The 26,229-nt window shown below is 46.9% G+C and overlaps 1 protein-coding gene across 2 annotated transcripts; it reads right to left on the reverse strand.

Annotated features, from left to right (window-relative positions):
- Positions 1-14,898: 14,898 nt before the first annotated feature.
- On the reverse strand, positions 14,899-25,447 carry LOC133100899 (apolipoprotein L3-like). Of its 2 annotated transcripts, none has more exons than XM_061205397.1 (2): positions 25,423-25,447; positions 14,899-15,878 (listed from the first exon to the last, which is right to left on the reverse strand). In XM_061205397.1, exon 2 carries the CDS (start codon positions 15,821-15,823, stop codon positions 15,020-15,022), a length of 804 nt encoding a protein of 267 aa, XP_061061380.1. In that variant the 5' UTR covers positions 15,824-15,878; positions 25,423-25,447; the 3' UTR covers positions 14,899-15,019. The 2 variants fall into 2 exon arrangements, with proteins under 2 accessions (XP_061061380.1, XP_061061379.1); XM_061205396.1 differs by lacking the exon at positions 25,423-25,447 and adding an exon at positions 16,560-16,625.
- Positions 25,448-26,229: the final 782 nt, after the last annotated feature.

A 26,229-nucleotide genomic window follows, 5' to 3' on the forward strand; every position in this document is an offset into this window, starting at 1 on the left:
CACAGACATACATTTTTTGGGGGGGGGGGAGCATCCATTTAACCCACTACAGGACCCGACAAATATCAGTTCTCCCCCCATTAAGGTCCTCTGGCTTGACTATTCATTCACCTTGTGCAGGGGAAGTACTGGACCAGGTGCCAACCTCTGCCCACCAAGGGGGTGCAGTCCCCAGGGTTGCCTGACCACCCACCACGCATGGGCATGAGAGCCCAGGGGCTACTGATTCCAAAGTCCCCTGTGGAAGGGAGGGGGCCTTTGCTCCCTCTCCAGCTGTCCACGTGCTCTCTGTGGAGGCTAAAGCTTGCTAATGCCCCTCCTCCTCCCAGCCTCTCTCTCATTACTCTTGGTCATCCCTCCTCACTGCTGGCCCCTCAGGTGGACCGTTCACCCTGGTCCCAGCACGTGCTCACCTCTTCACTTGTGTCCACTGTGCCGTCAACTTTCCCACTGGTCTTGGACTGGTGGCATTAGAGACCTCCTCATCCCTAATTCTGACCAGTTGCTTATTTTTCCAAACAATTCCAAATCTTCCACCCAGACTATGGTTATGAACACAAAAGCTGGCTTCTGCACATGGCCGGCAAGTGTCTGGCACAGTGGTTCTGTGCTGAGAACGTTAATCCAATGTGTTCGGTGCCAGGTCACTGCACAGGGCCATCTATAGGCAAGTGAAACTAGACTAATCACAAAAGAAGAGGGTAGAACTTATCACCTAGATTCCATCTTATTTTTCCTGGGGACCCCAGTGGGCTTTGCCAGTGACACCACTGTGACTTCTGGTATTGGAAGAGTCAGTTTTAAAAAATTAGTTTATCAGTTAAATCTTGATTACTAATGGAAATGAAAGGGTGGGCATATGGATAATTAAAAATCGATGAACTGATGGAAGGGAGACAAGATGGTGAACTAGAACGACCTTGAGCTCACTTCCCCTCGTGAGCTCACCAAAAATCACAACTAACTGCTGAACAACTATCAATAAAAAAGACTGGAATCTACCAAAAAAAGATATTATACATCCAAAGACATAAAGGAGAAACCACAATGAGACAGTAGAAGGGGTGCACTTGCGATATAATCAAATCCCATCTCACCTGGGTGGGTGACTCACAAACTGGAGAATAATTATATTGCAGAAGTTCTCCCACAGGAGTGAGAGCTCTGAGCCCTATGCCAGGCTCCCCAGCATAGGGGCCTGTCATCGGGAGGAGGAGCCCCTAGATAGTTTGGCTTTGAAGGCCAGTGGGGCTTGATTGCAGGAGCTCCACAGGACTGAGGGAAACAGTCACCACTCTTGGAGGGTGCCCACAAGATCTGGCATGCACTGGGACTCCATAGGAGCCTGGGCCAGACCTACCTGCTGGTCTTGGAGGGTCTCCTGGGGAGGCGGGGGCAGCTGTGGTTCTCTCTGGGGTCATAAAATCTGGTGGCGGACATAGCAGGGAGTGTTCACCTATGTGAACTCTGGCTGGAGGCAGACATCTTGGGTCCTTGGCCCCGAGACCTGGCCTAACCCCAGTGCTGGGATGCCTTAGGCCAAACAGCAAACAGGGCAGGAATACAGACCCACCTTGTCTTTAGACGGGCTACCTAAGGAATTCCTGAGCCCACAGCCATCTCTAGACACACCCCTTGATACAGCCCTGCTCACCAGAGGGCCAAGACCCAGCTCCACTCACCAGTGGGCAGGCACCAGCCCCTCCCACCAGGAAGCCTGCACAAGGATCTAGACCAGCCTCACCCACCAGGGGGCAGACACCAGAAGCAAGAAACTACAATCCTGCAGCCTGTGGAACTGAGTGCACATACACACTCGGAACCTACCCTAGGACCAGCTGGTTCCTGGCCCTTGGGTGATGAGAGGGGAGTATACTGCTGGGACACAGAGGGCATCCCCTATAGAGGGCCACTTCTCCAAGGTTGAGAAATGTGACTCACCCACTACATACATAAAAATACAAACAGAAATTTAAACAAAATGAGACAGCAAAGAAATATGTTCCAGATGAAGGAACAAGATAAAATCCCAGAAGAAGAACTAAGTGACATGGAGATAGGCAATCTACGCGAGAAAGAGTTCAGAGTGATGATCGTAAAGATGATCCAAGAACTCGGGAAAAGAATGGATGAACAGAGAGAAGTTACAAGAAATTTTTAGCAAAGAATTAGGAAAGATAAAGAACAACCAAACAGAGTTGAAGAATACAATAACTGAAATGAAAAATATACTAGAAGGAATCAACAGCAGAATAAATGAGGCAAAAGAATGAATCGGTAATCTGGAAGACAGAGTGGTAGAAATCACTGCTGTGGAACAGAATAAAGAAAAAAGAATGAAAAGAAATGAAGACAGTTTAAGAGACCTCTGGGACAATGTCAGATGCACCAACATTTGCATTAGAGTGGTCCCAGAAGGAGAAGAGAGAGAAAGGGCCTCAGAAAATATTTGACGAGATAATAACTGAAAACTTCCCTAACATGGGAAAGAAAACAGTCACCCAAGTTCAGGAAGTGCATAGAGTCCCATACAGGATTAACCCAAGGAGGAACACGCTGAGACGTGTAGTAATCAAATTGACAAAAATGAAAGACAAAGAGAAAATATTAAAAGCAACAAGGGAAAAGCAACAAATAATATACAAGGGAATCCTCATAAGACTATCAGCTGATTTTTCAGCAGAAACTCTGTAGGCCAGATGGGAGTGGCACAATATATTTAAAGTGATGAAAGGGAAAAACCTACAACCAAGAATACTCTTCCTAGCAAGACTCTTGTTTGGATTTGATGGAGAAATAAAAAGCTTTACAGACAAGCAAAAGCTAAAAGAATTCAGCACCAACAAGCCATCTTTACAACAAATGCTAAAGGAACTTTTCTAAGGGAAGAGAAAAGGCCACAACTAGAAACAAGAAAATTATGAATGGAAAAACTCACCAGTAAAGGCAAACATATATTAAAGGTAGGAAATCATTCACATACAAATATGATATCAAAGCCAGTAATCATGATGGGAGGAGAGTACAAATGCAGGATATTTAAAATGCATTTGAAATTAAGAGATCAGCAACTTAAAATGATTTTATGCTATACCAAAACCTCAGGGTAATGACAAACCAAAAATCTATAATAGATATACACACAAAAAAGGAATCCAAACACAACACTAAAGATAGTTATCAAATCATAAGAGAACAAAAGAGGAAAGAGGAAAAGAAAGACCTATAAAAACAAATCCAAAACAATTAACAAAATGTCAATCAGAACATACATATTGATAATAACCTTAAATGTAAACAGATTAATTGCTCCAACCAATAGACATAGACTGGCTGAATGGATACAAAAACAAGACCCATATATGTGCTGTCTACAAGAGACCCACTTCAGATCTAGAGACACATACAGACTGAAAGTGAGGAGATGGAAAAAGGTATTCCATGCAAATGGAAATCAAAAGAAAACTGGAGTAGCAATACTTATATCAGACAAAATAGACTTTATTATTATTTTTTTAATTTTATTTATTTATTTATTGGCTGTGTCGGGTTTTAGTTGTGGCACACGGGATCTTTGTTGCAGCATGAAATGTTGCAGCAGATAGAGAGAGATACAAATGATCTTTCATTGTGGTGCGTGGGCTCTTCGTTGTGGCACACAGGCTTCTCTCTAGTTGTGGCATGCGGGCTTAGTTGCACTGCGGCATGTGGGATCTTAGTTTCTCAACCAGAGATCGAACCCACGTCCCCTGCATTGGAGGGCAGATACTTAACCACTGGACCACCAGGGAAGTCCCAAAACAGACTTTAAAATAAAGACTGTTACAAGAGACAAAGAAGGACACTACATATCATCAAGGGATCAATTCAAGAAGAAGATATAACAATGGTAAATTTATATGCACCCAAGACAGGAGCACCTCAATACGTAAGGCAAATGTTATCAGACATAAAAGGAGACATTGATGGTAACACATAGTGGGGGACTTTGACACCCCAGTTACACCAATGGACAGATCATCCAGACAGAAAATTAATAAGGAAACACAGGCCTTAAATGACACATTAGACCAGACGGACTTAACTGATATTTATAGAGCATTCCATCTGAAAGCAGCAGAATACACATTCTTTTCAGGTGTTCATGCAACTTTCTCCAGGATAGATCACATGCTGGGTCACAAAGCAAGCCTCGGTAAATTTAAGAAAACTGAAATCATATCAAGCATCTTTTCCAACCACAACGCTGTGATATTAGAAATCAACTACAAGAAATAAACTGCAAAAAACACAAACATCTGGAAGCTAAACAATATGCTATTAAACAACCAATGGATCATTGAGGAAATCAAAGAGGAAATCAAAAAATACCTAGAGACAAATGAAAGTGAAAACACAATGATCCAAAACCTAAGGACACAGCAAAAGAGTTCTCAGAGGGAAGTTTATAGCAATACAAATTTACCTCAGGAAACAAGAGAAGTCTCAAAAAAATAACCTCACACCTAAAGCAGCTACAGAGAGAAGAACAAACAAAACTCAAAGTTAGTAAAAAGAAAGAAATCATAAAGATCAGAGCAGAAATAAATGAAACAGATACTAAAAAAACAATAGAAAAGTTCAGTGAAACTAAAAGCTGGTTCTTGGAAAAGATAAACAAAATTGATAAACCTTTAGCCAGACTCATCAAGAAAAAAAGGGAGATCAATCAAATCAAATCAAAATCAAATTAATAAAGTCAGAAATGAAAAAGGAGAAGTTACAACCAACACCACAGAAATACAAAGGACCATAAGAGACTACTACAAGCAACTATATGCCAATAAAATGGACAACCAAGAAGAAATGGACAAATTCTTAGAAAGGTATAATCTCCCAAGACTGAACTGGGAAGAAATAGAAAAGATGAACAGACCAATTACAAGAACTGAAATTGAATCACTAATTTAAAAATTCCCAACAAACGAAAGTCCAGGACCAGATGGCTTCACAGGTAAATTCTACCAAACGTTTAGAGGCACCATAACACCTATCCTTCTGAAACTATTCCAAAAAATTGCAGAGGAAGGAACACTTCCAAACTCACTTTATGAGGCTACCATCATCCTGATACCAAAACCAGACAAAGATAGCACCAAAAAAGAAAATTACAGGTCAATATCACTGATGAACATAGATGCAAAAATCCTAAACAAAAGACTAGCAAACCAAATCCAATGATACATTAGAAGGATCATGCACCATGATCAAGTGGGATTTATCCCAGGCATGCAAGGATATTTCAATATCTTCAAATCAATCAGTGTGCTATACCACATTAACAAATTGAAGAATAAAAACCATATGATCATCTCAATAGATGCAAGAAAATCTTTTGATAAAATTCAACATCCATTTATGATAAAAACTCTTCAGAAAGTGGGCATAGAGGGAAGCTACCTCAACATAATAAAGGCCATATATGACAAACCCACAGCTAACATCATACTCAATGGTAAAAAGCTGAAAGCATTTCCTCTAAGATCCGGTCTTCAATGTAAGACCGATACTAGAAAAGTTCTAGATGAAAACATAGGCAGAACAACTCAGACATAAATTGCAGCAATATTTTTTGGTTCTATCTCCTAGAGTAAAGGAAATAAAAACAAAAATAAACAAATGGGACATAATTAAACTTAAAAGATTTTGCACAGCAAAGGAAACCATAAATAAAACAAAAAGACAACCTACAGAATGGGAGAAAATATTTGCAAACAATGGGACCAACAAGGGATTAATTTCCAAAATGTACAAGCAGCTAATACAACTCAATATAAAACAAACAAACAACACAATCAAAAAATGGGCAGAGGATCTAGACATTTCTCCAAAGAAGAAATACAGATGGCCAACAGGCACATGAAAAGATGCTCAACATCACTAATTATCAGAGAAATCAAAACTACAATGAGGTATCACCTCACACCAGTCAGAATGTCTATCATCAAAAAATCTACAAATAATAAATGCTGGAGGGGGTGTGGAGGTAAAAGAACCCTGCTACACAGTTGGTGGAAATGTAAATTGGTACAGCCACTATGGAAAACAATATGGAGGTTCCTTAAAAAACTAAAAATACAGTTACCATATGATCCTGCAATACCCCTCCTGGGCATATATCTGGAGAAAACTCTAATTTGAAAAGATACATGCACCCCAGTGTTCATTGCAGCACTATTTACAACAGCCAAGACATGGAAGCAACCTAGATGTCCATCGACAGATGAATGGATAAAGATGTGGTATTTATATATGCAATGGAATATTACTCAGCCACGAAAAAGAATGAAATAATGCCATTTGCATTATTTCATGGATGGACCTAGAGATTATCATACTAAGTGAAGTAAGCCAGACAGAGAAAGAGAAATATCATAGGCTATCACTTATATGTGGAATCTAAAAAAAACAAAAAAAGAGAGAGATACAAATGAACTTATTTACAAACCAGAAAGAGACTCACAGACATAGAAAACAAATTTATGGTTACCAAAGGGGGAGGGGTGTGGTGGGATAAATTAGGAGTTTGGGATTAGCAGATACACACTACATACATAAAAGAGATACATAAAAGAGATACATAAAAGAGATACATAAAGAGAGATACATAAAAGAGATAAACAACAAGGTCTTACTGTATAGCACAGGGAACTATATTCAATATCTTGTAATAAACTATAATAGAAAAGAAAAAAAAAGAATTACTGGATGTGCTTGGGGGAGGGTGGGCAGGGGCTTTGCCAAGAGTCTGTTACAAGTCAGGGCCCCAGAGGGACTCTTCCCCATGGCTTGTGGGGAGCTGACCACTTCCCCCCCGGGCCCAGCCAGCTTCCTCCAAGTTCTACGGCTGGGCCGGTACCCATCAGGCCATCAGTGGCCATGACGGTGATGTTTATTGGTCAACTCGATGTGGTGTTGGCCCCAGGCCTGAAGTCTCACAGCACAGACACAAGAAAACCCAAAGGAAAATCTGCAAGGTGTGGGAAATTCAAGTGTTTCCTCGGGGCCTCGTCTGCCTGGTCTCTGGAGGTTTCTGCCTGTCTGTTGCTCTTTGTCTAAGCCTCTCTGTCTTTTTCTCACACCTCTTTCTACTTCGTCTCTAACGTGCTTTCCCTCTCCTGTTTCTCTGACGCTTTTCTCCTGCCTCTTCCTCTCTGCATCTCATGCTCTCCAATCTTCTGTCACCCTCTGTCTCTGGTTCTCGCCTCTGCCTCTTTTTCTCTTTCTCTCCCAACCCACTCTGCCTCCCTTCCCCTTTGCCCTGTCCTTCCTCTTCTCGATGCCTGCCTTCCTCTCTCTCCCCTTCTCCTCTTCCTCCCTCCTTCCTCCCCCATCCCTGTCCCCTCTCCCCAGGAGCTCCTGTGCAGAGACCCAGCCGGCCTCTCTGAGAGACAAGGCTCCCCAGGGGCCCAGCAGGAAATGCAGTTTCCCCTCTGACCCCGTCAGCTGGCCTGGGGGGATGCAGCATGCCTCCCACCTGCTCCACTCAGGCAGCCTGTGCAGGCTCCCGGGGCTCAGGAGGGAGGATCTCACTTTTGAGGGGCTCTGAGGACAGCCTTTCCCAGGAGGGTGGAGAGCAGGGAGCTGGGCTGGGGCCGGGGGAGGAGGGGAGGAGAGCCCCAAGCTCACTGAGCACCTCCTGGGTGTTGGCACTGCATCGGGGCCTGGGGGCGGGGGGAGCGTCAATAGCTACAGTCCCTTTCCAGGAAGACAGAAGGACCCATAAGGGCGAGGAACTGGGGGGCGGGGTGGCACGAACCAAAGCCTGGGGGCAAAGAGCGGTCTCTGCAGAGCTGGGGCTTCCGGGCCAGCCAGGGGGAGAAGAACCACCCGCACGGATTTGCACCGCTCTTAATATGTTTTTACATCCGCTGGATGACCATTAGGAGAGGCGGTGTGGTGTGTTAGAAAACGTCCAGGGGTCAGAGTCAGAGGTCTGGCTTCCGATTCAATTTCCACCTTGCTGCGTGCATGACCTTGGACATGTCCCATGACCTCTCCCAGCCTGTTTCTTCATGTATGAAGTAGGTGCAAAAGACCTGCTCACTGCAGTGTTACAGAGTAGATGGGGGGATTAAAGGAGGGGTTATTGGAGAGAGCTCAGAGCCCTGACCCTTGAACCTCGGCCCCGTAGCCACCTCTTCTTTGCCTCCTGGGTACCCTCTGTCCAACTGTGGTGACAGGGATGTGAAATCCCTGCAAAATGTCAAGTTTGTATTTAGTGTCTTTTATAGGCTCTGCTCTGCACCTGCCCCCCTCCCTGATCTCCTAGTTTCATAGAGATCTTTTTTAAAAATTTATTTGATTGAAGTATAGTGATTTACAATGTTGTGTTAATTTCTGCTGTACAGCAAAGTGACTGTTTTATATAGGTAGATATTCATACATATATTCTTTTTCATACTCTTTTCCATTATGGTTTATCACAGGATAGTGAACACAGTTCCCTGTGCTGTACAGTAGGACCTTGTTCTTTATCCATTCTCTGTATAACAGTTTGCATCTGCTAACCCCAACCTCCCACTCCATCCCTCCCCCACCCCACCTCCCCCTCCCCTCGACAACCACAAGTCTGTTCTCATAGGGATCTTCTGTAGAGGAGTGGTCCCAGCCCAAGAAGCATCAGAACCACCTGGGAACTTGTTAGGGCACTTAGTTAGTTAGTTAGTTAGTTAGTTAGGCCCCTCCCCAGACTAACTAAAGCAGAAACTCTGGGGTGGGGACCCTAGGTTCTAAGGAGCCCTCCAGGGGCTTCCAATGTTCGGTCAATTTGAGAACCCTGGGATGGAGCATCTTCTCGAAGACCCCCACCTGCACGGTAGATACGGTAATAGTATCCCCATGGCACAGGTGAGGTTGTGAGGCTCAGGGAGGTGACTGGCTCACCTAAGGCCACGCAGGTAAGAGGTGGTAGAGCTCAGGTTGGAACCCGAGAAAAGTCAGTGCTCTTTCCACATCACCCTGCACCTCCACCCCTGGACACTTCCCTTCACAGTGCCACCTGGACACAGGGCCCAGGGCCCAGGTGCTTCTGGGGAAGCTCCACCCAGCCACTCCCAGGGCACAGCCCTGCCCAGGGGCCTCTCCCTCTTCACCTGCCATGTGTCATTTGGGGTAGGGCCCTGCATTCGGCTCCAGTCTCAGGGTCTGATAACTAATTTACACTCAAGTAGAAATGGCTGATAACGCCTTCAGGGGTGCCTGCTGCTTTTTAGGGGCTGTTCGTGGTAACCAGGAAGAAAGAGAGCTCATGGCGGGGTTCCAGGCTCCTTGTCAGGAACGTGTGTATGTTTTGGTGGGAGGGCTGTGGACCTCTGAGCACAGGCAAAATGGTGTCATGGAAACAGCACAGGCCCTGCCACAGCTGGGTCATCCCTGCCTAGGAGCCTGGGGCAAGCCACTTCATTTCTCTAAACCTTCATTTGCTTACCTGTAAACAGGCAGGATTCCTACATCTGGTTCCCTTAGGAGGGTTCATGAGATAGCCTTTATCAGGTGGCCCTCCCCTCCCCGGATTGCCCTGGCAGGCTGCTGTAAGCAGAGCCCAACCAGGGCAGAGTCACCCCAGGTTATAAAGTAGGCAAGTCCCTTTCTGGGACAGCACTTAGTGCCACCCATTTGTGCCACCTGCCAAAGGACTGCCCGGGGTCTCAGTGCCTGGCAATCCCTGCCTCTGGAAGCCTTCCCTGATGCAGGCCTGAGCTCCCAGCCCGATGGGAAGCAGTGGGGCTGTGTAGAGAACCCTGGGCTGGGAGTCAGGGGCCCATGGTGTGTTCCGGGCTTTGCTGCCGACTCTCTGTGTGACCTGGACAATTCCCTGTCCCTCTCTGGGCCTGAAACCTCACCTGAAAAATGACAGTGAGATGTAAGTGATGGGGAATGAGTAGGATAGTTACACAGGTAGTTGTAGAAGTCCTAGTAGGGGATTATAGATAGAGAGGGAAACCTAGAGAACTTTGGGAGACCACTGTAAGTTAATGATCACTCAAGAAAGCTATGGGAATGTCGTGGAAAGAACCAGGCTTGCTTAACTATAAAGCCATAAATAAAAGCACGAGATATGCCCCAGGTCATTAAGTGAAAGAAAAAAATGAGGCCTGCATTCTTCTGGTTCAGAGTTCCTGGTCCCTCAGAGTTTAGCAAGATAATGATCCTTAGGACCAAGGACAGGAATTTAAGGGAAAGGTGACATTCCAAAGTAGGAGATCCTCATTAAATGGAAACCTGAGATGATTCAACATATTTTAGTATATGTTATCACCCTTCTGCTGATTTGAATAAGCGCTATGACAGTACTAGTTTGACCTTATAGGGTCAAACATTCTCCTGCCCTATACAAAAGGGAGCTAGTGATGTAAGCCTGAGGTCTACTGGAAGAATGAGGAAGAAGGCAGTCTTCTCCCCCTCCCCCTCTTTCCTTTGATTATAAAAATGTAGCCCGCTTAATTCACGGGGCAGAGCCGCCTTGCCTGCCCCCTTGCCTCTCTCACAAGCATCCTATATTAATAAACTTACTTCTTGCTGGTCACTTTGACTCTCGCTGAATTCCTTCTGCACTGAGACACAAAGAACCTGAGCCTCAGTAAGTCCAGAAAGCAGGAGAGTGATTCTAATTAAAAAATCGTGGGTTGAAGTCCCAATCTGGGTTTAAGCTGGGTTAGAGGGGCACCGTGAAAAGTCTCCCACTCTCCCATTCCTGCCATCCAGGCCCCCTCCACAGAAGCAGCCCGTGTTTCCAGTTGCTTCTACAGACATCCTTCCTTTTCTCCAGGGATGCATGTTACCCCACACTGTCCTTTACTTTGCTTTTTCCCTTAACATGTCTTTGCAAGCATTTCATATTAGCACATAAAGAACTATTTTAACTTGCTGAATCTAGCCCCCCTTGCTCTATTATGGGAACTCCTTATAATCAAGTCTTTGGGGGCTTCATGAATTGGGCACCTGATCCTGGTGGGCATCCATTCCCAGGCCTGATTCTGAATTGGACTCTGCACATAGCAGGGTTTGGGCACAGTGAAGGATTTCTGTCTCCAGGCCTCAGTTACCAAGGTAAGAAATGAAAAGTTCTTAGAGTCGTCCAGTCTACCTCCCTTGTATGAGGCCCAGAGACGGAAATGACTCACACAAGATCACACAGCAAGTCAGGGCAGAGCTGGGGCTAGGCCCTGGGTCTCCTGTCTCCCTGCCAGTTTTTCCCTCATGCTTCTCAGTAGGATAATCATGGGGATCAACAGCAGCTATTCTAAGTCTGAGCTTCTGTGCACAGGAACAGACAGGAAGCCAGAAACAAAGGGTTTCAAGTTCTGTGTGGGGAGGAGGATCCACAGAATTCCTGGGAGCTCCCTGGCTAGCGTACTTGGTGCTAGGTATGACCCACCCAGAACACTCGACTAATGGTAATAATAATAATGGCAGCTACCACTGTCAGATGCTTATACTGTTGGGTGCTTTACATGACTTGTCCCTTTTGAGCCTCACAAGGGCCCTGCAAGAAGAGTGTCATCAGGCCCATTTCCCCCACCTGGGCACTGAAGCACAGAAAAGGTAAATAATTTCATCATTTGCCAACATCCCCAAACTATGAAGGGGCAGCACTGGGATTTTAACCCAGGTATGTTTCACTCAAACTTTCCACTGGGATTACTAACACTTATCAATATATCGGTGCCATTTTTCAGGTGAGAAAACTGAATGCTTGTGACAAACCCTCTCCCTGAGACTACTTTAGGTGTACAAGGGCCCAAAGCAGGAACCAACTTCCGGTCCCTGTGGCCCACAAGATGAAGGCCAAACCCTCACGGGTTCCTCCCTTGACCTTTGATGCTCATCGTGACCCTGCCTCAGCCCACTTGTCCCAGCTCGTCTCCTGATGTTCTGGCCACCACCCTAAAAGGCCACCCCCTCTCCTTGCCTCCACACTTGCCCGCTGGGACACTTTGGGTCAAGTGGAAAAAGTCAGGTAGAAGAACTAGCTCCAAATATCCGTTCTGTTACCTGCTGTGTGACCTTGGGCAAGTCACTTCACCCCTCTGAGTCTCCCTTTCCTCAGCTGTAAAGTGAAGAAAGGTCTAAAGTCTAAGTCTCAGCCTAGCGCCTGCCTGCCACACTACAGACAAATTAATGTGCGATATTTGAAGGAAGGAAGGAAGGAAGAGGGGTATTTATTGTGCCCCCAACGTGACACTGAGGGCGACACTGGGGATAGTGTGGTGAACACGCTGCTTTGCTGGAGATTTTTCTCGAATGGGCTGCGGATGTTGTTAATGGCAGCAGGAGGTGAAGTAACTGGGGCTTTGTAACCATGGGCAGGATTTCCCCCGAGGGGAGCCGATGACTTTGGGCCAGGAATGAGGGTGGGGAATTGCCCTAATGTGACAGCAGAGGAAAGGAGACCTTCCCAATCCGTCCTCCCCACCTCCCACCCCCCACCCCATTCACTCAGCTGCAAGTGGCGGGAGCCTGAATTCTCCTTGTACAGGCCACCCTGGTTCTCCCTTGTGTCCCTAGCACTTAGCAGTTGGAGAAGGCGAGGCCGGGGGCCCTCAGAGAAGGCCGGTGAAAGGAGAGGCCTTTACAGGCCTCACCCCGCAGCGAGGCCCAGCCCAGCGGCCCTTGGCAGTGCCCCAGCCTCAGGTGTGCCCCTCGGCAGGGAGGGCCTGGCTGGGCCTCTCTCCTGCCACTCTCTGTGGGATGAAGGGCAGAGCAAACGCGCCCCAGTCTCTCTGGTCCCGCCTGGACTCTCCACCTGCCAGCGCTTCTCAAACCAGCAACACCTGATCTAAAAGGAGCGGGAGGGAGCGGGGAGGGGAGGAAGGAGGGGGCCGCGGCTCAAGGACTAAGGAGAGGTTCCCTCGACAATCACTTCAGGTCTCCACTGTTTTCTTCAGAAACCTTGGGAATTTTGCTTTCCACTCCCTAGTACATCAGTGTTGGTTTTCCTAGAACCCGATTCCTTCCCCTCCTGCCACGAAGGGTGGGAATAAACCTGACTGCAGAGAGGGTACCATTCCTTTGTAGCCGTGGCATCCCTCACGCCCTGGCACAGCCCCTGTCCCCACAGACACCCTCCTCCCTCCATACAAGCCAGCCTTTCCTTCCTCTCTTCCCAGATCTTACCCCGCACCGCGTCACCAAAGTCCTCTGAACCCCGACCTCCACTGTGCATCACGGTCATTTGTTTCTCTGGCTGCCTGGGCCTCCACAGTGGCCTCCCTCGAGATCGGGGCCGTAGACTGCCTCCCTTTGTGCCCCCGGCCCTCAGCACAGGCCTAGCGCTTAGGCGGACCACGTGGGGGAGAAATGAGAGAATGAATGAATGAACGAACGGGAAGGGTAGTGGCCTCTAGGGGGCTGTGGTCGGCCTCCCAGAGGTGTTCGCATCCTAATCCGGGAAAACTGCAAATATGCTGCCTTATAAGGCAAAAGGAACCTTGCGGGTGTGTTTAAGATAAAGATGCAGCGATGGGAAGAAATTCCGCTGCGGACCACAGCTTCAGCCTGGGCCTGAACGTTCTGCCTGCCCTTCCTGATGGCCTGCCTTGCAGATTTCAGACCTGTCTGGACAGCTCCCACAGCTGCAGGAGCCAGGTCCTTACCGTCAGTCCATCCATCACTCAGTACTGTCCACTGAAAAAGAGCACACCCTAAAAGGTGAGAATTATGTTATATTCAGTGACCTTACTGAGACTACAGCCTGAGAGGCAGTCTCTGGGGTAGCTCTGAGGGACTGTTACAAAGAGGTAAAGGAGGAGCCAGGATATAGGAGTTTTTGCTGAAAACAAACAAACAAAAAACAACAAAAAAAAAACACATGTAGTCGAACATGAAAAGATTACTGCTAACCACGAACTTATGGTTTCCAAAGGGGAAGGGGCATGGAGGGATAAGTTAGGAGTTTGGGATTAACATATACCCACTACTATATATAAAATAAACAATCAACAAGGACCTACAGTACAGCACAGGGAACTGTACTCAGTATTTTGTAATAAACTATAAGGGAAAAGAATCTGAAAAAGAATATATATATATATATATATATATATTATTTTCTATATATGTAAATGAATCACTGTGCTGTATACCTGAAACACAATATATATACATATATATATATATATGTATATATATTTAATATTTATTTATTTACTTGATTACACCAGGTCTTAGTTGTGGCATGCAAACTCTTAGTTGTGGCATGCATGTGGGATCTAGTTCCCTGACCAGGGATCGAACCCAGGCTCCCTGCATTGGGGAGCACAGAGTCTTATCCACTGCGGCACCAGGGAAGTCCCACTGACACAATGTTGTAAATCAACTCTAATAAAAAAAATCGATGAACACAAAAGCCAGAAATTTCTATGTTTGATTTCTGGCTGTGGTCCCCTTGGGATGATGGAGGCCTTTGGTGAAATGCTCAGAGGGGCAACATGGAGGGATAAAGAAATATAAAAGCAAGAGAGATCACATCTGATGGTATGTCACAGCATCTCCCATCTACACGCCAACAACAGGCATTTAGAGAGACAGAGGATGAGGTCAGGGCTGGGTCAATGAACTTGGCTCCCTGATCATGGGATTGTTGGGCAAATAAAAAGGTTTTAGTTTCCTATTAAGGTTTTTAAAAACTACTGCAGTGGAAATTGATCTAGAGAGATGGAGACAAAAGGTGACATTTATTCTGTGATTTTTTGAAATAATTTTTGAACAGTGGTACTTGAAGTTTTGTGACTCAGCTCGAGCCAAGAGGGAGAATTTAGGGATGAAAATTACATGTTTTGAATACAGGAGGTTTTAACGATTTCTCTTCCTCTAGGAAAATGGCATAGTCCAACAAGAGTCAGAGAGACCAGCCCAGCTTCCCCTCTTTTATCTTTTTATCTCACTCTCTTTTTCCCTCTAACTAGGTGTCTCTGCACCTTGGCCCTGCACGTGTCCCTGGTCCCTGCACAGCTCGGGGGTGTGGCTGACTCAGGCCCTACTGCAGACTCTCATAGATCTGGGTGAGCATCTCCAACTTCTTCTCCAGCTCCCGGGCCAGCTGCCTCAGCCTTTCAGCCGACTCCGTCTTTGCCCCCTCATACAAGTGCTTTGCCTCTTTCACCAGGAAGGCCACATCCATCAGAAGGGAGACACCTGCGGTGGCCACACCCACAATCCGGGCCGTTTTGGTCATTGCCAGTGCCGTGCCTCCAAAAGCTTTCTGCACCTGCTTGCTGCCTTTGACTGAGACTTGCCCAGTGGTCATGAAGCGGTTAGCCCTGGCTGCTAAGTCAGGGTTGACTTTGGCCAACTTGATGGCACGGACGTTGTTCTCAATGTCTTGCACGGCTCGGAAGACTCTCCCTGTAGAGGAAGAAAACTGGGCTGTGCTGTTACGTACAACCCCCTCAAACACCTCTTCGTTGATGGCAGTTGACGTAAGGCGACTGGCTTCGGTTTCTGCTGCCAACGTGCTTACACATTCCACGATGCTGGTGGACACACTGGTCACGGCAGCCGCTGCTCCCAGCCCTAACCCAGTGGCAGAGAGTCCCAGACTCGCCCCCGCTGTCACGGGTGCCAAAGCCAGGCCAAGGATGGTCAGGACACCAGACACAGCGCCAGTGGAGTTGGCCACAATGTTGGAGATGGTGCAGTCCCTGTGGACCTTGTCAGCCTTGTCTGCAAGTGCATGGAGCTTTTTTATGCCCTCCTCAAGCTCCTGCTTCACCCGAGGAAACTCCTCCAGAAACCTCTTCCTGTCCAGCTGGTCTTGCTGGAGTGTGTCTTGATCCCCCATGGCCGAGTCTGCTTTCAGCTCATTCAGATATTCATGTAGTGCATCTGCCTCTTCTCTGTAACAATGAAGGTCAAGGGATTAGAAAGATAGATTGCTTGTCCATAAAATAGGCTCAATAAGATCTATCCTACATAAATTATAGAGATTTTATTATAAATCAAATAGAAAAGAATTTTACAAATGTAAATGTTTTTTTCAACATTAAACACGTTTTGTACCTTGTAGATGCTCCATATACTTATTCAATCATGGAATAAATTAAAAAAAGGTCATCTTAGGATACTCTTTTTTTTTCTTTATCTTTATTTAAAAAAATATTTTTAACATCTTTATTGAAGAATAATTGCTTTACAGTGTTGTGTTAGTTTCTGCTGTATAACAAAGTGAATCAGCTATATGCATACGTATATCCCCATATCCCCTCCCTCTTGCATCTTCCTTCCACCCTCCCTAACCCACCCCTCTAGGTGGTCACCAAGCACCGAGCTGATCTCCCTGTGCTATGTGGCTGCTTCCCACTAGCTATCTATTTTACATTTGGTACTGTATATATGTCCATGCCACTCTCTCACTTCGTCCCCATTTACCCTTCACACTCTCCATGTCCTCAAGTCCATTCTCTACATCTGCGTCTTTATTCCTGTCCTGCCCCTATGTTCATCAGAACCTTTTATTTTTTTTAGATTCCATATACATGTGTTAGCATACGGTATTTGTTTTTCTCTTTCTGGCTTACTTCACTCTGTATGACAGTCTCTAGGTCCATCCACCTCACGACAAATAACTCAGTTTTGTTTCTTTTCATGGCTGAGTAATATTCCACTGTGTATATGTGCCACATTTTCTTTATCCATTCATCTGTGGACAAGGACACTCTTAAGATAGGGATTTGATTAAGACGCCTCAGAGGCAGTTCAACACAATCACTTCCAAAGAGTAGGTAGAGTGGGAACTCCACAGATAAACACAGAGAAGTGGGATTGGAGCAGAAAAACCTTCTTTCAGAGAACCTGAGTGTGTAGTGAGGAGTCAACCTGCTCTTTGCCCTTGGCTACTGGGAAGGGGTCCCTAAGCCCCTAGAATATTCTGGCTGATAGGAGTGTCCTCGTCTGCCTGGGCCTTTGGCCACTGGACAGTCTAACAGGGTGACATGTGATGGGGCCTCTGGGTCACGTGGTATCACATCTGACCTCTGGAGGAGCTGGACACTAGGGCATTAGTCTGACCTCCAGGAGGGCAGGAGACAACAGGTCAGCTGTGTGGGCAGCAAGTGACTGAGCCCAAATGAAACTCCATACACTGAGGATCCTGTTGAAAAAGGTTCTCGGGGCTTCCCTGGTGGCGCAGTGGTTGAGAATCCGCCTGCCAATGCAGGGGACACGGGTTCGAGCCCTGGTCCGGGAAGATCCCACATGCCGCGGAGCAACTAAGCCCGTGCGCCACAGCTACTGAGCCTGTGCTCTAGAGCCCACGAGCCACAACTACTGAGCCCGCGAGCCACAACTACTGAAGCCCGCGTGCCTAGAGCCCGTGCTCTGCAACAAGAGAGGCCACCGCCATGAGAAGCCCGCGCACCACAACGAAGAGTAGCCCCCGCTCGCCGCAACGAGAGAAAGCCCACGCGCAGCAGCGAAGACCCAACAACCAAGACCCAACGCAGCCAAAAATAAAAAAAATACTAAATAAAATAAATAAATTTATAAAAAAAAAAAAAAAAAAGAAAAAGGTTCTCTCCTTGGTCAAGTTTTAGTCAGGCTCTTCTGAGCCCTCTTCTCCAATAGGCCTCAACCTCCGCCTTTGGTGTCCTGTCCTTGACGGCCTGTATTGCCCAGTCTCAGCAAAAATTCGTCCAAGTCAGTTTAGTGAGAAGCCTTCCCACTGTTTAGATCTTATCATGTCTGATATCTGATCAAACTCCTCATCTCCCACCTTTGATGCATAAGTCCTTTACTTGCTTTTAGCAACAAAGGACTGTTAGCAAATTTCAACAAGAATCCCCCTGCCCTCGATGTCTCCTCTCAGTGATTTTCCATCCCACCCCCCTCACTCTGATCACTGGCTACAAATCCCCACTCATCTTTGCTGTATTCGGACTTGAGCCCATCTGTCTCCTCTGCTGCAATGGTCTTCACACCTATCACGATAGTCCTGAAGAGAGTCTTCCTTATCGTTTTAACAAGTGTCAGAATATATTTCTTTAAACAGGGTGAACGTCCCTGGCGGGCAGTGCTCCGTGTGCCCTGCCACACACTGAATCCAAGACAGTGACACGTCCTGAGGACAATGGAAGCTTCCTGTGTGAAACCCGCCCAGACTCTGCCCTGTGGCTAATGGGAACCTGCATCCTTCCCTGTAATAAACCATAACTGGGATCATGACAGTTTTCAGGGAGTTCTGTGCCTCCTTCTAGGGAATTCTCAGACCTGATGGTAGCTTTGGGGATCTCCCAAATTTGCCATTGGTGTCAAATGTAAGGACAGTCCTGGGGACTGTGCCCTCATACTTTGAAGAATGGCTAGCTCTGCGTACTTAGAATTAAAAAAAAAAAAACCCAAACTCAGAGCTAAAAGTGACATTAACGATCATTTTGCCTGGCATCTGCTGTCTTCCAAGCCTGATGCCCTTGGCCTTCCCAGCTGAAGGTCACTGGGTCCATCCACTGCCCCAGTTGACTGGGAAGCAGGTGATATGCTATTAACCCTGGTTCCCCTTGGACTCTCCAGCCCGCCTCACTGATTCCTGATCCATCACCCAGCACCCCCGACCTCTCAGGGGTCACCAGCCTAACTCATACCTTAGCTGGTGAACAGCTTCACATGCCTGCACACCAAGGCCATGTGCAACTTTATGGAACCTCTCAAAGATTCAAGAGACTTTCAGAGACATCCATATGAACTGCTAAGCCTGAAGAGACCTGCATTTGCACAAGCTGGTGGAGGAAGAATTTTCCTCTTTGGTGGGGACTTGTGAAGTCTCGTCAGAATCCCTCAAATTACACAAAATTGGCAGCCACTCATTGTGATGCTGGAGGTCTCACTAAGCCACACGGCCTTCCCACTGGTCAGGGCTACTCTATGTAGATTGGAAGAGGGTCCCAGATGGCAATGGAGAACCCCAGGTCCCAGGCAGGGTGTGGAGGACACAGTCACCCAGGGCCCTCTACGCCCAGCATGAGGGGATCAAGTCAGGGAGGGAAGAAATGTCCCCTCTCCCACTCACAGGGCCTCTGCTAGGGTCACAGCCCCTTCAGTTTTGTGTCCTCGGGACCCACTCGCCTCACTCTGGTCCTGGCTCTGCTGCCCAAGCCTTCCTACTAGTCCTCCAACCTGGACCCCTCTGCTCCATCCTGACCCCTGGGTCTGACCCTGGTCCAGGCCTCCCTGGGCCTTTGGACGAGATGATTGCACTTGGTTCCCCGCCTCTGACCCTGCAGTTCACTCTAAGTCCATGACCACAATCCATCAGATTGAATTGCTAGTCCCACTGGACACATGACAAATCTGAGACTCCAAGTCTCAAGCTCAGAGGCCCAGAGCTGGGCAAGGATAGAGTCAGGATCCAACCAGCTCCATCCAATTCCATTCCAGCCTCTCTGCCTTATGGGCCAGCAGGATACTGCCGTGTTGGTACAATTCCTAAGGTGGGGAATAAAAGGGCTCCAGCCAGAATCCCCAGGAAGGCAAACTGATGGTGTCAGATTTTCTGACTTGTCCTAAATAGAGTCCTGCTTGGGCCTCATCTCTAGGAAAAAAGGCTGTTTGGCCCCATCTCTTCCCAACAAGCTTTTTAAAAGTTAATATTAATTGAGCACCTACTATGTATCAGCCATCATGCAAATCACTTTGCATACATTATCTCAGTTTCCTCACAATAAAATTGAACAGATGAAGAAACTAAGGCAGAGAGTAGTTCAGTAACTTGTCCAAGGTCATAACATGCCCCTTCCTTGCAGGTTTCATCTCTTCTCAACCTGAGGCTGTTCACTGCCAGCAAATGACAAGGAGGAAACATTCCCCATGGAAGCTTGAAAAGGAACATCCTCGACCCCAACCATAGGATCCTGCCTGGAGGAGGTGTGTCTGCCAGAAGGAAACTAGCCTGGGGCAGGGGGATGTGGGTGACATTTCTGCTGCATCCCTGCAGGTTACCTGGGCAAATCAGCCTCAGCCAGAAATCTCTTCCGGCCTTCGTCTTCAGTGAGCAGGTGTTGCAGTTTTTCCCTGCTCACTCTCTCCTGGAAATACTTAATGACGTCTTTTTCTTTTTCCTGCTTCACTGAGGGAGAAAGGAACCCAGGGCTTACATGGAGGGAACCCACAGCACTAACTTCGCAGGCAGTTGGATAGAGCCGGGGTCTTGTTGCTGAGATGAGGACCTCCGGGAGGCCTCACTCCAATTAATATTCCCTGGGGTCTGAGGTTCTCTGTTAGTCCAGCAGTTTGCACTCGGAGCTCCCACCACAGGAGCTCAGACCCGACCTCTGGCCTGGGAACCAAGATCTCACAAGCTTCGCGGTGTGGTAAAAAAAAAAAAAAAAAAAAGAAAGAAAGAAAAAAGGAGTAGTACAATATCAAAGAATAAAAAACAAAATAAAAATAGAAAGATAAAAAATACTTTAGGAAAAATAAAACTATAATAGAAACAACTGCAACAAGGTAAAATAAAACCACAACAGAAAAAAGAAAAAAAAAGGGGGGGGGGGAACAAGCCAAAAGGAGAGAGCAATAACAAAGTATAAAGAATAAAATTAGAAAAATAAAAGATTTATTAGGAAAAATAAAAATATAAAAGAATCATCAACAATGAATCAACAAGGTAAAACAGAACCCTAATCTAAAAGAGTAAAAAAAAAAGCCTTGGCTATGGGGGCGGAGTTTAGGCGGGGGTGGAACTTAGGCAGAGGTGGGGTTTAGGGTGGGTCGGGAAGTGGGGGGGGGTGACGTTTGAGCGTGGGGCGGGGCCTAGGCGGGGTGACATTTGAGCGTGGGGCAGGGCCTAGTGCGAGGGGATATAGGGATATACTATGCATATAGCTGATTCACTTTGTTATACCGCAGAAATTAACACAACATTGTAAAGCAATTATACTCCAAAAAAGATGTTAAAGGAAAAAAGAAAACAGCATTTAAAACATCACAAAAATGTAAACCCTGTTTGATTTTTTAAAAAAATCTAAAGTAAATTTATTTATGTGCAAGTCCTGGCTTTCCAATTTTGATTATTTTCGAGACTTTTTAAAATTGAAGTACAGCTGATATACAATATTATATAATTTGTAGGTGTAAAATATAGTGATTCAAACATTTTTAAGTTTGTATTTCATTTATAGTCATTATAAAATAATTTTTATCTTTTAAAATAAAACACTTTAAATATGAGAAGTAAATGTACTTGTTAATCAATATAAACATTAAATTACACTGCTAGAAGTTGGGAGGTGAAACACTGAAGGGAGGAGGAGGATTAATATCTCATTTTTCAAAGTGGGGAGTCAAGAAGTACTGGCTCCAGTTGAGGGCCTAAGAAATGAAGGCGTAAATAAAGTGCTTACAACTACAAAGTTTTCTAATAGAGGATATAAAACTAGTGATATAATGATATTAGGAGAAGGTAGGGAGGGGTATAAGCAAAAGTAGAAAAATAAATGAAATCATTATCTTTCCTGGTAAAGTAAATAAATAATATCAAAAATTTTAAATCAAGAAAAAGAAGAACACAATACCTAATATTTATTAGCAATTGTGGTTGATGACTCCCCACTTTGTACCAGGCACCATTATAAGTGCCTGGTATGCATTCACTCACTTTTAATTCTCACAACGACCCTGTAAGGAAGGAAACTGAAGCTCAGAGAGGTTAAGTAATTTACTCAAAGCACCCAGCTTGTGCTAGGGCAGGAATTCAAGTCCAGGTTCCTGTCTCCAGACCACACGCTCACATTATTCTCTCTCCCAATGTAATAATATCATTTAGAGATATCGATTAACTGTCTAAAGAAAAAGCTTTTCCTTGGGAAGTAATGAGCAGAACCCTCTGTATGAATTGATTTGTTTTAACCATATGCACTTATTACTTTGTATTTTTTTAACTTTAAGAAAGCAGAAGTCACTTTAGTAAGTAAGCCACAAGAATGGGTTGGTTTCAGGCACCACCACCTTAAGGATGATGGAAGCAGTTGGATCAAGTGCCAACAAGAAATGAGCCTGATGTGTCCTGATGTGACAACTGTCAGTGTAGGAGGCACGTTCGTGTTGATGAAACCAAGTTCTCTAAGAAAAGTAGGGATAATAACAGCGGTTAAACCAGAAGAATTGGAGTGAACTGTCACCTTAAACAGATACATTTTCCAGCCGCATCTTGCCCACCCACATAGGCACCCATGGGCTTCTGTCCACCCAAGGGAAGCAAGACTCCTTGCAGGGGAAGTGAATTCCACAGGCCGGCATATCTGCTACTCCAAAGGCAAGGATGCTCTCGAAGACGTTCAGAGCAGTGTTTAGAAGGGGCACCACAGGTAAGTCCTAACGACTTACATATAGTAATAATAATAATAATAATAAAAATAACAATAATAATGATTACTATGATCATGTTTTTAGGCCAGGTTGAGTCTGTGAAAGGCCGTGAGTTCATAATAATATTCAAATGAGAAGAGTTTAGATAAAGTGTGTCCAAAGAGGTAGATATAAAGGTCAAAAAAGGTAGCTATGCTCCAAAGAAGAGTGAGTATAAAGGGAAATATTTCATTGTTAAATGAATTTAATAAGAAGAGGAGTCAAAGTCTATGCGGATATTCCCTTCTGTTTATTTACATGACTATTTAAAAAGGATTGGGGAAGAACACAAACAGCCTCTGACATCCCAGGCTGGCCTGGCACTCACAATAGGGCGATGCTATTCTCCTGTTGGACGTAAAGACTCTCACAGGACTCCAGCCTCAGACAGGGTTACCCTGAGAGCATGAGGAAATGAGACAGCAAACACTCATCACTGTGCTGCCACCAACACAACACTCCCTCCCTTGGCTGAAAAGCATGACTGTCCTTCTTTACCGATTATACCTTTATCCTCACTCTGGTCTCCCCTCTCCATAGATGGATTTCCTGAGACACCTTCAGTGTGAACTGCCCCCCATTCTCTGCAGCACCCAATCGACAGAGGCCCCATTTCCTTAGAGCCTCCCCCAAATGACCTGACCTAAGCCCAAATCCTAGAATCTTTCTTTTGAACACCATCTTTCTGCGATGCCCAGGGTTCCCCCTCAGGAAGAGTAACAAACAGCTTGTCCACTATGGGAGTGTGCCTGAGGCTGCAGGCACTGACGGTGTGGATGGAGAGGATACACACAGGCGGCCCGGCGAGGGTAAGGATGCCGAAAGTAGGATCCTTTCTCTTTCCAAGCCACCCTTGCTCTGCTCATTCCCCGGCTGGTCTGTTTCCAGCTCCTGTTCTTTGTTCTCAGACTTGATCTTAACAACACAGTGTTCCTGTGTCTTGGATCCTTTCCTGCCCACCTGCTCTCATGCAGTTCCACCTCCTCCAAAGCCACTCGCCTCCCCCCTCGACCCTCTGCCTCTTGTCTCAGGGCCTGGACAGCAGGTATGTGTTGCTGGGTCCCTCTGCGGCGAGGGGTGACTGTATGACCCAGTCCTGGCTAACAAGGCACAGAAGAACTCAGCAGAGGGGGTCCTGGAGGCTCCCTGCTGTAAGGGACAGGTGGGAGAGGAGAGCTGGCTCGTCCCCTGCCGCCTTCTCTGCCTCGAAGCTGCATGAGCCCGGGAGCCAGGGCAGCCAATTGAAATCATGAAACACAGGGACCAGGAGGCAAGGAGGGGGCGGAGGAGGGCTCGGGCAGAAAGGCTGGATCCTGGATGACTCCAAACACTTGTAAATGGGGCTGCACCCTCGACCTCCTCCTTCTGTCCTTCTCTGCCATTCTCGGCCTGGCCCTGACCCTCGTCTGCAGCCTCAGCTGGGTGTGGATGCTGGACGGTGCTCCCTCCTGCTGGATTACTCTACGGGGCATCCTCCTCTGTTAGTCTCTGGTCCATAACTTCCCGGAATAGTTGTTGGTGGGAGAAGGGAGGACCCTGGAGAAGCCTGTCCCCACCCAACTGCATAGCCAGACTCGCCCTCCCCTCCCTGTGAGCGGGCAGAGAGTCTCACCAAGCACCTCCCTCCATGTAGCTGCAGGGCATCCTCCTTGGTCAGGGAAAGGAGGGGTTAAGACAGGATCAAGTTCAGAGTCCTTAGCCCAGCCCCCAGGCCCTCCTACTGCTCCAGCTCCTGTCTACCTCACCACTCCCTGCCTCCCTGGGCCTGGTCCAGGTGCCTGGAGGACTCCCAGCTGCCTGGCCTCTGATTACACCCCACTTTGCACAGGCTGCCCCCTCCCCATGGAATGTGATTCTGGCTTATACATGAGTTTACTTGAATTTATGCTAACTAAAACACTTGTTTTTGGCCTATCAAACATACACCATACATCGATTTTAGTTATTAAAGAAGACGGCGCATTGACCAGAAGTAAAGACTGTCCCTGTTAAAAATAAAGATGAAATGCCTCCCTTCCTGGGAAGCCAATGCGGTATTCCTTCCATGTCAGGATTTCCTTCCTAGGTGCCAAGGCCATACTGACTCGCTGGGTACCTGCTGTTCTGTATTTTGTGAAACCTTGAAGAAAATTATCCCTGACTCGTCTGATGGTCTTTGTTCTGACAAGACATAAACCTGTGCTGAAAACCCTGCTTCTCCAGAGCAGTTCCTCACAGTTATCTGAGAGGCTGTCTTCTGGGCTAGAGGCCTCAGTTCGTTCAAAGAAAACCCTTTTCTACTCCGATTATACATTTTTTTATTATTTTCTTTGACACAGGTGTACAGTTTGACTTTTCATCTCAAGATTGCCCAACAGCAAACACGGTGCAGGTCTCTGCAGCCCGGTCACCCCACTTCCCCAGCGGGGCCATCTTCCCCGCACAGGACCACCCATCACCCGCATCCTGAGCGTGGGCCCGGCGAGCACCGGAAGACAAAGCCCTGCATCTCCCTGCTTGGTCTCCTGGCCCTCCCCTCTCAGGCCTCAGTATCCCCCCAGGGCCTGGCACTGAGCAGGCACTCAGAGACAGGGTGGGTGAACAGACCTTGATTCCTTGTATCTCCGAGAAGAAGTCCTTGAGCCCCTTCAGCGTCACGGCAGCACCCTGGGGGCTGCTTCAAGGTGGCCAGGCCACAGGAGGAGAGGTTCTGACATCCATACCTCCTCCACGCCCTCTGCTTCCTCCAAATTTCCCAGAGGACGGAGTACCCCCCAACACCCACCTGCCTCCTGGGGTCACCACTCAGGCCTCACAGTCTCCATCTCGAGCTGAGCTCACCTGAGCAGGTGTCGCCCTCCCTCTGCACTGTTTAGGGGCGGGAGGAAGCAGTCAGACAAACCTGCCTCCAAATCCAGGCTCTGCCCCTGCTTAACCTGCCACCTCGGGCCCATGACCTCATCTCTCTGAGCTTCGATCTCCCTTCTTCTGTAAATCAGTGACAGTCATACTTTTCTCAGACAGTTGTCCTGAGGAAGGGTGGGGATCCTACACCCCCCTGCTTACCCGGGAATCTTCGTCTGGCCGAGTGTGAACAAGATCCAGTTCTCAGCTGTGCAGATGCAGCCACTAGCTGTGCGTCTCTGCAATAACCACACACACCCTCTGGGCCCAGATATACCTGGAGAAGCAAAAAGGAAAGTGAAAGCCCTCAACCTCTGAGTCACTCAGGTCAAGCAAACACTCTGCCCACTAGACCTCACCCTGGGCTATTCTCACCCTGATGCTGACCCCCTTAGAGAAACAAGTCCAGCCCTGACATTCCAGGTCCTACTGGGCTCAGCACATCTTGCCTTGGGCTCCTTGAAGGAAGACCTTCTACCAACAGACTGTAAGGCCCTTGGAGGAGTGATGGGTGTTATCCCATGACGACCACACACACTGTAAGTCTGGTCTTACAATCACCTGTAACATATGCCAGGTATATAATGTGATTTTGCAGATAGGGAATCCGAGGGGAGGGGAGAGGCCGGAGTTTTCTTCCACCAAATCAGGGGAGGGCCAAAGATTCAAACCAAGGTTGACATTTGACATTTGACACTTGCAAACACTGCTTCTTGCTTAAAGTTATTTTTTGTCATTGTTTTCCGTAAACTTCCTTCCTCCTGATTCTTTTCCCTTTCACTAGCGTGACTTTAGCCAAACAAAACCACTGTGAGATGCAGAACTGGATTAAACATCCATATGAGCTGTAGCCAGGTTGACATAAACGTCCTCTGATGAGAATGCAGAATGGTCGCCGAACATTAGAGGCCTCCATAAAGACAGGCTCATGGTAGAGTAACTAGACGGGGGCTGTAGACTCAAATCGAG

The sequence above is a fragment of the Eubalaena glacialis genome, chromosome 11, assembly GCF_028564815.1.
Source record: "Eubalaena glacialis isolate mEubGla1 chromosome 11, mEubGla1.1.hap2.+ XY, whole genome shotgun sequence".
NCBI lineage: Eukaryota > Metazoa > Chordata > Mammalia > Artiodactyla > Balaenidae > Eubalaena > Eubalaena glacialis.